Source organism: Limulus polyphemus, unplaced genomic scaffold (genome assembly GCF_000517525.1).
Source record: "Limulus polyphemus unplaced genomic scaffold, Limulus_polyphemus-2.1.2 Scaffold4642, whole genome shotgun sequence".
Taxonomy (NCBI): Eukaryota; Metazoa; Arthropoda; class Merostomata; order Xiphosura; family Limulidae; genus Limulus; species Limulus polyphemus.
The window spans coordinates 30,127-41,660 of NW_013670252.1; the positions used below are offsets into that span (position 1 = coordinate 30,127).

The 11,534-nt window shown below is 34.6% G+C and overlaps 1 protein-coding gene across 3 annotated transcripts in view; it reads left to right on the forward strand.

The window, feature by feature from the left end:
* Positions 1–11,534, forward strand: part of LOC106471472 (alpha-ketoglutarate-dependent dioxygenase alkB homolog 7, mitochondrial-like) — a 75,043-nt gene that overhangs the window by 29,121 nt on the left and 34,388 nt on the right. For 2 of the 3 annotated variants that reach the window (XR_002613260.1, XM_013932074.2), the window contains exon 2: positions 2,665–2,838. The exons of the other annotated variant lie outside the window; for it this stretch is intronic. Coding sequence is in view for 1 of the 2 variants with exons in the window: in XM_013932074.2 (XP_013787528.1) it covers positions 2,665–2,838 (174 nt within the window). In the remaining variant the exon portion in view is untranslated. The remainder of the gene's footprint in view (positions 1–2,664; positions 2,839–11,534) is intronic. 3 annotated transcript variants of the gene reach the window in all.

An 11,534-nucleotide genomic window follows, 5' to 3' on the forward strand; every position in this document is an offset into this window, starting at 1 on the left:
CAAAGATAAACTTTCAGTAGCACCAGCACATGTTTAGCACGCACATAATTGATGCATCCTGTTGGAGTAAAAGTGAAAAAAATGGTGAAACCATGACTTCAGGTGTGGTATCTTTGAGTAATCTGAATATTCGTTCAAGTTATCAGAAAGGTCCACTGAATAACAGGATATTTACTCAAGATATTGATTTCAGAGGAGCAATAAATTTCTTACTAACTGAGTTGATGGAAAATGAAGAAAACAAAAATGGACAAAAAGTGAATTTCAAAATGAAGTCTTTATCTAACACTAAACACACACACAATGTGTGCACTTGCAGTCTACTTATGTCAAACCATCATTTTTGGTGGATCTACACTAGACATCTGCTGTGGTGTTCCAGACCAACCTGCCAAGTCTAAGGCTTTTTAGTTTCAATGTGATTGGTCATTCCCATTTACATATATTGGACAATAACATCTAGATATCATCTGAACAACCTTTGAAGGTATTACTGATCTGGCTAAGTTGTACAACTCAAGTTTAAACAATGTGAAACAAGTTGGTCTAGTTTTTGATTAGATAAATTACATCAACATTTACTATGTAGAATCTTTTTGTTATTGCAAGTTTTTTCATTTTTTATTTTGGCTGTATTATCAGAGCCTTTTTTGCTTCCTCAACTGAGGTTCCAATAAAATTGCCACAACCAGCAGTAATATCAGCAGTTTAATGGTGTAAATGTTGATGCACATAACTTACTAAAATATAAATACCTATAAGTCATGATTCTTATACAACAAGTCCAAATTTGATAGTTTTAGTGATCTAAAATTTATGTAACATCAAAAATAAGTATTTCTTTTCCATTATATCATCAACATTTCTAAAGTGACAGATGGAATATTAAATCCTAGTTTTTATGGAATAAAACCAAACTAAATTAGTTTGGTATCAGTGGCTTGAGCTTCAGAACTTTTTCAGATAATAGATCTTGACATTTTCTAAATGATAGGCATGTGATTTTAATGCTTGAGTTTACATAATAATCTGTGACTCCCTCCCCCCCCCCCTTCCTCAATTTTGAGAACAGTCATGCTCAAAAGAAAGGTTTTACTCTTCATGAATAATAATTATCACCTGAATTCAACTGAAGGAACTTCTACTTACTATGTACATGTCTTCCACTGCTGGGAGTTTGCAGAAAAAACATCCTTGTATCAATGCATTCTCATATTGCCTGCATTTTCTGTCTTGCATCCAGGTGAGCAGTGCTTTTTTGCTTGTACTGTTTGTTTAATATAGATGGGAATATAGTACACAGTAGTGTGGTTAAAGAAAAGGGTCTTGGCATAGTGGTGGATAAGTCATTCGGGGAATACACTACACAGTAGTGTGGTTGAAGAAAAGGGTCTTGGCATAGTGGCGGATAAGCCACTCAGGGAATACTGTACACAGTAGTGTGTTGAAGAAAATGATCTTGGTATAGTGATGGATAAGTCGCTCAGGGAATACAGTACACAGTAGTGTGGTTGAAGAAAATGATCTTGGTATAGTGGTGGATAAGTCACTCAGGTTATTGAGGTATTTTTCTGTTGCTAGTTGTAATGGTAATAGAATTTTAGGGTATACTAATAGACATATTAGTTACAAGTCAAAAATGGTAATTATCCCTATATAAGTCACTAGTTAGACTATACCTGAAGTACTATTAACAGTTTTGATATCTATCTCAAAAAGGATTGTAAAGTACCCACAAGAGTGCTATTAAAGAAGGATGATTCCAGAGATGAAAATATTATCTTACAGAAGAACTGAGTGATCAACTCAATTACCCGATGTGATCAATTATTTTTGAGCATCGATTATCTTGATTGATGTCACATAGAATATCTGATGAATCAAAATTATGATTAATATTGTGAAAATAATCAACTAATCAAAATGAGTGTTTTTAACTATAATTGTTTTCAGTCATTTAAACTATTCAGTAATCAAAATATTGCCATTATGATTTCTCCTTATTATTTTCAATTACTTCAAGGTTGTTTATCTTAATCTATTAGTGTCATGTAAATTAGTGTTTCTGATTATTACTGTTTTCACATATTTCAACTATTCAAGCCTCATATGAGAATAATTTTTTAATTGAATAATGAACTCAACAGTAATCAATTAACATATTCCACTAATTGCCAGCTTTGATGATTTTTTGAAAATATAGGTTGGATTTAGATTTTTTCTTTTCTGAAAGGTGGACAAGCAAGGACAGTTCTAGAACACCCTAATTCCCTGTATGTTATGTTACAGTATTAATTTGTCAAAAGCTGAGTTGTGGACTTCAGAATGAAGGCTGAAGTACTTTTTGATCTTAGTTAATAAAGTGCTACTATGTGAAATGATATGATCAATCTAATACACATCTATATGTAGCTGTCTAGGATATGAATTTAAAAGTATATTATCAAATCCGACTTCTGCACTTATTAAGTTTGTACTTCTGTTCAGCTTTTTGCCAATTTTTGTTATCTCAGTGAATTTATCTATGAAAGTAAGTTATTTATCTCTCCATTGTTAACTTACAAATGCTTTGATACATTTGTGTTTTAAAATATACTTTTAATTCACATAAAACACATTAAAGGTATACTAATAAATTTTTTATACTAATATACTTTTTGCTAGGCCATCCATGGATACAGAGAAACTGAGAAGTTAAAATGGAATCAAAAGAATGAAGTGACACTTCAGCGGGTGAAGCAGATGGCTTTTCCTACTAATGAACCACTACTTAAACATGTACATGTTCTTGATTTAGCTGAGGATGGATATATCAAGCCTCATATTGATAGCATAAGAGTAAGAACAAAAATCTTGTTTAAGTAATGCCTACAGGTAGGCTTACATCATTTCTGGCTGCTTTAGTCATTGATGAGGAGGTGCATATGTCTGGAAATGTTGTTGTGCAAGATCACAGGATTATTGAGGATGTTAACATTATTGCTTTTGATATTCTTATATTGATCAGTTTTAGACATGATAAAAGTGTGTCCATGGTGAAAAAAAATATTTTTATGTTTTGAAAATCATTGACCAAGAAGAATGTTTTGGTTACTGTTCTAAATGAAAAAAAAATTAATAAAGTTTACCACTTTGATTGAGCCAGTAGAAGCATAATGTACACTTCACAAGATATGTGTTGTGACATAAAACCCATTCCAGAATTGATGCATAGGCAACTGAAGTTGTTAATGAATGAAGAATTATGACATTATAAAATACTCATAAAATGAAGAAGGTTACGGTTTATATGTGTATAATAAAAAAGTCAATAAAGCTATTTTAGGATATTTCAATCTGAAACTTATAAAGCTTTTATTTTTGTTATAAGTTGAAATACAACAAATCTGACTAATTCATTGAAGGTGAGGAGTACCTTTCTTTAAATTATATTATTGTGAGAAAAGCTGCTTTGGTCAATCTCCGAAAAGTTTTAAAAGTAAAGTTCTGGTCTTAAGGAAATTTATTGTAAAAGTATGATAAAGCTTACTGCGTGTAGTAATGTGGGTTTTAATTTTCATATCTATTAAGTTGCTTTACCCTGTAGAAAGCTTTGAAGGACTGAAGAATTGTTAAACTTGTTCCTATTTTTAAAAAGGGGGTAATGATAGATTTATAAAAATACATGCATTAATATGGCTTTAACTTTTAGCAATGTGTAGGATTAATTTTTTTCAGAGTAAGTGTATGAGCAAGAGGTGATCCTAGTTAAGTTTATAATATTATTCAAGTCATTGATAAGCCTCTGATTTATTTATGCTATGTGCTGAAGATAATTGGACAAGAGGGAAACTGATTTTAAGATAGGAAAAAGACAAGCTTCAGTTAAGACAATTTTATTTTTCAAACAAGGTGATTGAAAAATTGAGTGTGTTGCTGTCAACAGTACTGAAGACTAGCATTTTACAAGACTTTAAGAGGGGGATTGTTGATTTCCTGAAAACAGAGAGTGAGATTAAATTTCTATGTTTCTCAAGGCACAGCCTTGAAGGACCAATTAGCCCCTTGTTGTCTGTATATTAGGTTGTTATACAGAAAAGTTTTTTTAAGAGTTGCATTTAATGGACAATACCAAGTGTGAATTTAGAAGAGGATTCTTATACATTAGAAAATTATATTCTTATATTTATTTCATAGTATGATTACTATGACAAAATATGATCTTGTCTAAATACAGTATGCAGACCTAGGAGAAATTGGTTTGAGAAATACAAATAAAATCTTAAGTGTCATCATTTTCAATACAGTGATTGAAAAGGAATTTGATTTGATTATTAAGCATCTTAATGTACAGTAATATTCAATTTTTTCTTGTATCTGTGTATCTAAATTCACAGGAGGTAATTAAGTAAAATTGGGAATTGGTATCCATTTTGAAAACACTAAAAGTAGATTAATGAAGTGTTTTAAAATCAAACATTTCTTTTTTTTGCACATGGAATATGTTTAGCACCCAATATAGAAAGCCAGTCAAAGGAGCAACTAAGTGCTTTTCACCCTATTTACAAACAGAATTGGGTTGCTCAACTTGGGTGTCACACAAATTCTCTAGCATGAAAGATGGGTGTAACATGGCACATGTGGTATCAAAATAGACAACAGTCTTTTCTGCTGGTAAGTTGGATGATGCTTCAAGGGTATAATAGCCTTCATTCTGAAATGAGAGTGATCCTCAGTCATGTGGGTGGCACCTTCACTTTAAGAAGACTGGCATTGTTTTTTCCTTATACAATGTTATATTCTCTCAAGCTGGAAAACTAAAACTACAACTGCATAAGATTTAAGATAAAAAAAAAGAGAGAGCTTTTGCATAACTTAATACCTCTCTCTGTCTCCAATAAACAGAATTCCCATGGTCCTGGGCATTCATAAAATGTTTTTAAATTTTTGAATGTCATTTCCAGGCCTAGAAATATTATGGAAAATTCTGATAGCTTTTGAAATTTAGACAAGAAGCTGACTCAAAAATTTAATGAAGTTTAAAGATAAGTAAACAGTTTGAAAACATCAGTTATCAATTAAGAAAAACTTTATATTTTATCCATTATTTTCAGTATTTAATCTCTGTATGAGTTCAGTAGATTTGACCGATCTCACATCCACCATAACAAATTAGGAAATAAATATAAATTATGCCTCTTTCATTCTAGAATGAACACAAATTATAACACCAAAACAGAAATGTTTAGACAAAATAACATAACATAACATTATGTATTTACATATATTTATTATTTTTATTATATTGACCTTTCAGCCTTGCATGGCTAACAATATAGAAGTTACAGTGATGCAACTCACATGCACTCATGTTACTGTATCAAATAACATAAAACTGACCTTTGGTCTGTACAAAGTAACTTGTCTTGGCTGTGTTTTAGTAAACTGGTATTCTGTGAATACCTAGATTATTGGTATTTTGAAATAAGTTCTTAAACTTATTTTTCTTAAAACATAGAACAGTAAATAAAGAAGTAAAGCAAACAATTATCTCTTCTAGTTTAAAACTTTTGTACTCTTTGTGCTGCTTGATGTAGGTTGCTAAGCCTTTAAATATTTTGTACGTGGAGGATATGAAACAAAAATAATTTTTTTTAGGTTTTATATAGATATTTAAACAACTAAAAAAAATAATAGAATTCAAAACCATAGAATTCATCTGTAACTTATCAAGCTTAGTAACTAGGCTGTAGTTGAGTCTAAAAAAATATGAAATTTCGAGCAGACTAAAGACACATCCTACCCAACCTCCTTGAAATATTGGTTCAAAAGAAAGAAATGGCATTGAAACCTGTTAATATGCTTGAGAAAGCCACAAGGGGGATATTCTGAGCTTCCCATTGGTTATTCATGTCATATATAAAAACAAGTGTATATAAGGGAGCGTTTCCAAAAATGGAAAGAGGTGGGTGGGATACCACTGTGCTTGATTTGTTACATGAGCAATATCTTAGCTTGTCATTATTGATTAATTTGAGTTCTTTATTTCTTCGAAACTATAGACTTAGTATTTTGACTTCACAAACATCTGATGATATGGCCTTTCACTCGTGACCCATCTCGAAAGGGTTAAGGCAGGTTATCTGAACTGTAAAGTACGGCCATAAATTCCCAATCCTTTCTGGTGTTTCTAGTATCAGTGGTTTGGTCATTCGAAGGCATATTGTCATGGTTCTGTGATGTGTGCTCATTGTGATGGCAATGCCTACGAGTGTCAACTGAACCCTCACTATATTAATTTTAGTGGTTCCCGCCCCTCTTACTATAGATGTTGACCTAATTGGGTGGAGGAGAAAGAGGTACAGTGTTTAAAAATGGTTAACAACATTTCTTATCTGGAGGCTTAAAAGTCGTTGTCCCTGACTCCATCATGGACATATGCTGCTGTACTCCATTCCACTCCTACAGTGGGTGTGCAGACAGACCTTTGTGTGCCTCTGTCAGAGCTTTTTTTGCATCATATGAAATGTCTTTTGCTCTCAGTGGATAAATCAATTGATAAGTCCACATCTACTCCTATCTTTGTCCCTACCATCCCTTCCAGTAACTGCCTGGGTCCACCTCCTTTAGCCCCGGCTTCTGGTGTCTGCTTGGGTCCATCTTCTTTGGCCCCGAGATGCAGAATAAATATTCATGCCCATCTAAGTCTAAAGACAGAGATCTTCCCACTTCAAGGGTGGGATTCATGGAGGTCGACAGACCTTCTTCTAGCAAAGAAAAATGGCATGGTCATAAAAAGAAGGGTACTCTGCCCAGTTCTCCTCCACCTAAGTAAAAATGCTCACTTTGATACAGTGGAACTGTCAAGGTTTCCTTTCTAATTTGGACAACAAAAAGGCCTTCATTGATACCTATCATCTTTTGTGTTTTTTCTTACAGAAAACATTCCTGAAACCTGCCAATACTTGTCACCTTTCATCAGTTTTCATTATACTGGAATGACAGGTTGTGTGATGGCGAGTGCATGGAGGGGTAGTGTTGCTGGTTGACCAGCTCGTGCCCACCTTGTCTGTGCCACTTGATGCACCCTTGGAGGCCGTGGCCATCTGTGTTTCCTTGAGTTATTCCATCAGTGTTTATACTCTCCACCTGTCTCCTGGAGAAACTTATGATTAATGCTTGGTGCTCTCGTTGAACAATTGCTTTCTCCCATTTTAATCGTGGGTGATTTTAATGGACATAATCCCCTCTGGGGTGGTGCTGATGTTGATAAGAATGGTCATTCCTTAGAGTGTATGCTCTTGGATCACAATACTGGTTCTTATACTTATTTTCATGCACCTAGTCAGTCATTTACTGCCATTGATCTATCCCTCTGCTCCCCTTCACTTTTTCTCTTGCTTTCCTTGGAGGGTTGACAGTGACCCATGAGGCATTGATCATTTTCCTATCATTTTTTGGAGATTGGCCGTGGTTAATGTCATCCAACTAGAGTGCCACAGTGGAAGTTGGACTAGGCTGACTAGCTCTCTTTCACTTCTCAGAACTTGATCCTGGTCTTGTTACTCTTATTTCTATAAATGACTGCATGGAGGCAGTAAATAATTCCTTCATTCAAGCAGCTGTTAATTTTATACCTAAAACCTCAAGATATTTCCCATGGTATCACCGTTCATAGTGGTCCTAAGCCTGCCAGTAGGCTCGGAAAGCTCAGTTCTCACCCTGTTCTCATCGATATTCAACAACAGCTGTCCCATTTTCTCTATCTTCCATTAATATCCAGTTTTTCTGGATACCTGGCCATGTTGGTAAATACGGGAATGAGCTCACTGACACTGCACCTAAGTCCATCTCCTCTGGTGCCGTTACAGCTATGCCTATCCCATATTTGGACTACAGTCCTAGATTGAAGGCTCAGTTTTGTGCCAGTTGGCAGTCGGTTTGGAGTGAGCAACATCATAACAAGCTTTTCAAGATCAAACCTTCCATTTTCTTTGGCTATATTGTTTCTGTAAAGATTGGAAGGAGGAAGTTGTCCTGGATGTGTGAACAGGAGGAGAATTCTGTCACTGGAAATAGTTGGTTGTCAGAAATACCTGTTGGTTCTAGGGTAAGTCGTCTCTCCTGGGCATCAGACTTTTGCTGATGCTGTGAAAGTTGCTGATGACTATCTCACTGTAGCTACAGTGCTGGGAAGAAGGGCTGCCATCATATAGTGCACCCAAAGTATTTGAGAATGTCTTCCCTCAGGGGTTTAACATCAGCATACAGGAAGCTTGGACAACTGAGGATTGTCTTTAAAGTATGAGGACTGGCAATTCTGAGACTGGATGGGATGAACTTACCAGGAATGTCAGGCACTTGCTCGCCATAGTTGAACAAACCTAGCTCTAGTCTATAACACTGGTATCTGGCAGAGAGGGACAGGAGGGACCACTGGTAGATTGTGATAATGCCTGTAACAGTGAGTTCCAAGTTTATGACTTTGCATGAGGTACAGAAAAAGAAAAAACTTGCAGTTGCAGTGGATATACCTAGAATGAACTGTTTTACTAAAATGAGTGCTCCTCATCAAGCTCAACTCCACTAAGGGTAAGCCAACCACCAACATATTGTGATTATTGCAGCACGGCCCCACAAGTTCTTAGTGAATGAGCAGGGTTTTCATGGTCCACCTTAGATGCTTTTGCTTTAGCTGGTGTTGATGTTTCTTCTTCTCTGAAAGTGTTGCAGAAAGGAGAATTAAAACATATGATTTGGGTGGGGGACAGGTTTTAGTGTCTTACATTCAAAATTTTATTAAACTACGTTTTTTTTATGTTATACCAATTAGAATAGCATAAAATCTCAGCTAATAATCCATATTTTAATAGTATACAAGTTTTAAGTTCTTAATTCTACAAGGAAATATTTTTAAAAATCCTGAATTTCTACTATTGTGACCCACATGACACATTTTGTCTTAGCATTTCATCATCCCTATTTTATCCATCACCCCCAAAAATGTATGAAATTAAACGTAAAATACTCTATAAAATCGTTGTGGCTCAAACAAACCATAATTTTTATAGCCTTTAACTTGGTTTGGTTACAGAGCTATAAAATAGAAAAACAGACCCCTCCTGCCACACCCACCTGCCATATCCTCTCTTCCACAATTCATAGATAGTTCTCTCTTACGTTTCATTATATATTACCTATAATCGATAGAAAGTCAAGGTTTTCATCTATCAAATGACGTATTGTATAACATTGTATTCTGAACAGAATATCGTCAATTTCACTCAAATTACAAGATTCGTTCCAATAGGAAAATTAAAGATTAGCTTGGATAAATTTGTAACAGCTGTTGTCACACAGTTAGAAAGCTAGAAAAATTTTGAGAGGTAAGTGAACATGTCTACTTTTTTGCAAGTTATTAGTCTATATTCTTTGGTACATTATTTAATTAAATAAAAATTATTAGGTGTATTACCATCTGTAGTATAAAAAATTAGGGTTAATTCTTTCCTAAACTCGACAGCAAGAAAAAAGAAGATTGAGTAAGTACTTTATTTCTTGTTTTTCCTATTTATTCCGTAGTTATTATTACAAAAGTAACTAAAATATAAAAATATGAATCTTTCTAGGCTATTTAAGACCAGATTCGGTAACATAAATAATAAATATAATAATATAATTAAAATGGTTCACAAGACGCACACACAAGCAGATTGTGGGTAATTTAATTCGTTAGCGTAACATGAGCTGCACATTTCGTGAGTGATTTACAACTTATAATGGTGCAGATAGTAGTTAGACATGGTTCAAAGGGCAATAAAACAATATAATTTAATTAGAAATAGACGAATAATGTTACTAACCTAGAGCTACTTAGGATAAATGAATGTAGTTGTACGTTACAATTTGAAGTCATACTAGAAAGAAGAAAAGGTTTATTTTTATTTTTTTTTGGTGGTTACAAGGTTAGTGGAATTGATCAATCCAGTTTTGAGATAGAGTAGAGAAAATAACAGATAAACTATGAGGATTTAGTGATAAAAAACGTTTGAAATGCATTTAGGAGGTTTTAGTGATTACACAAAGGAAATTTGAGATCTTAGAGATGACGAAAAGTATTTTTAATTTTAACATGAAAATTACTTTCCACATGGACTATTTAAACCTGTCTTCAGGTTCTGCATTTACAACAACCACACCTGCAATGTCTATCTGTACTTCAATAGTTGCAACTGTCTTCTTTCCTCTCAAAGTAGCTCTTCAACAGATTGTTGTAGTAGATCGTAGTCTTCCAATCCATTATGTTGACCATTTCATACACTTGAAAAGGTTCCTTCCAATGCAGGGTGAGTTTGTTGTTTGTGGGTAGCAGAACCAAAACCTTATGTCTGACCTTGAAATGTCAATCCTTGGCCTTGTCATAGAAGTGCTTCTGACTGCCTTCAGTGGCATACAAACTTTCTCAAGCAAGTTGATAGGTCTCCACCAGTCAGTTTCTGAGGTCTAACACATACTGGTATGATTCTGACTCTTCCTCCTGTCGACAGTTTTTTCAGTATCTCCATCAGACCTCTACTGTTTTTTCATATAGTAACTCGAAGGGATAAAATCCTATACTCAGTTGTGAGACTTGTTGGTAAGCAAATAATATTGCCTGCAGGTACCTGTCCAAGTCATGTGGTCTTTCCTGGCACATCTTCTGCAGCATGCTCTTTAAGACTCCACTGACTCTCGCACAGAGTCCATTACATTTGGGGTTATACAGGGTGGAAAAGAGCTGCCTAATGCTGATGAGCCTGCACACCTCTTGCATCAGTTCTGAGGTAAACTGGTTCCCTCTGTTACTGAAGTCTTCTTTTGGAAAGCCTACTCTGCTGAACACTTTCTGGAGGACTTCTGCTACTCTCTCTGTCTCTGGCAGTGCTATTGTTTCTGGATAATGTTTCACATAGTCAACTACTGTCAGCACATACTGCTTGCTTTTATCAGATACAGGTGTTAGTGGTCTGTCAGGTTTAGTATATGGGTTCTTTTACAGTGGGTGTCTGTGAGTTTTTGGCAATAAATTCAAACAATAAACAGACAGCACACAATCCATTTGTTTTAAAATAACGTGTTGAAAACAAGTCCAATGTATATACAAAAATTCTTTACACTCTAGAATATCACAGTTTTATCCACACAGGCAGGTTCAATTACTTTAGAACACCTTTTGACAAGACAAATTATTCTCCTTATCTCTGTTAAACTGTGAAACTCACTTTAAAATATCACCTGTTATGGCTAAACTAACAATCATGCAGTCTAACTTCACTTTTTTCTAACTTAACATTTTCTGACTTAACTTATTTACACCAACATGGTAGCTTATGTATATGCCCAACTGAGACTTAGAACTTTCAACAAACTATGAGACACTGTGATGTAACAATACTCACTTAAGACAATGAGGAAAATACAGAAGGTTTGAATAATGTGACATCAATTTACAACAATTGAACTAACACAAAATGTATGACTCTTACCAATTTGCTTAACAAAATTTGTTATAACTG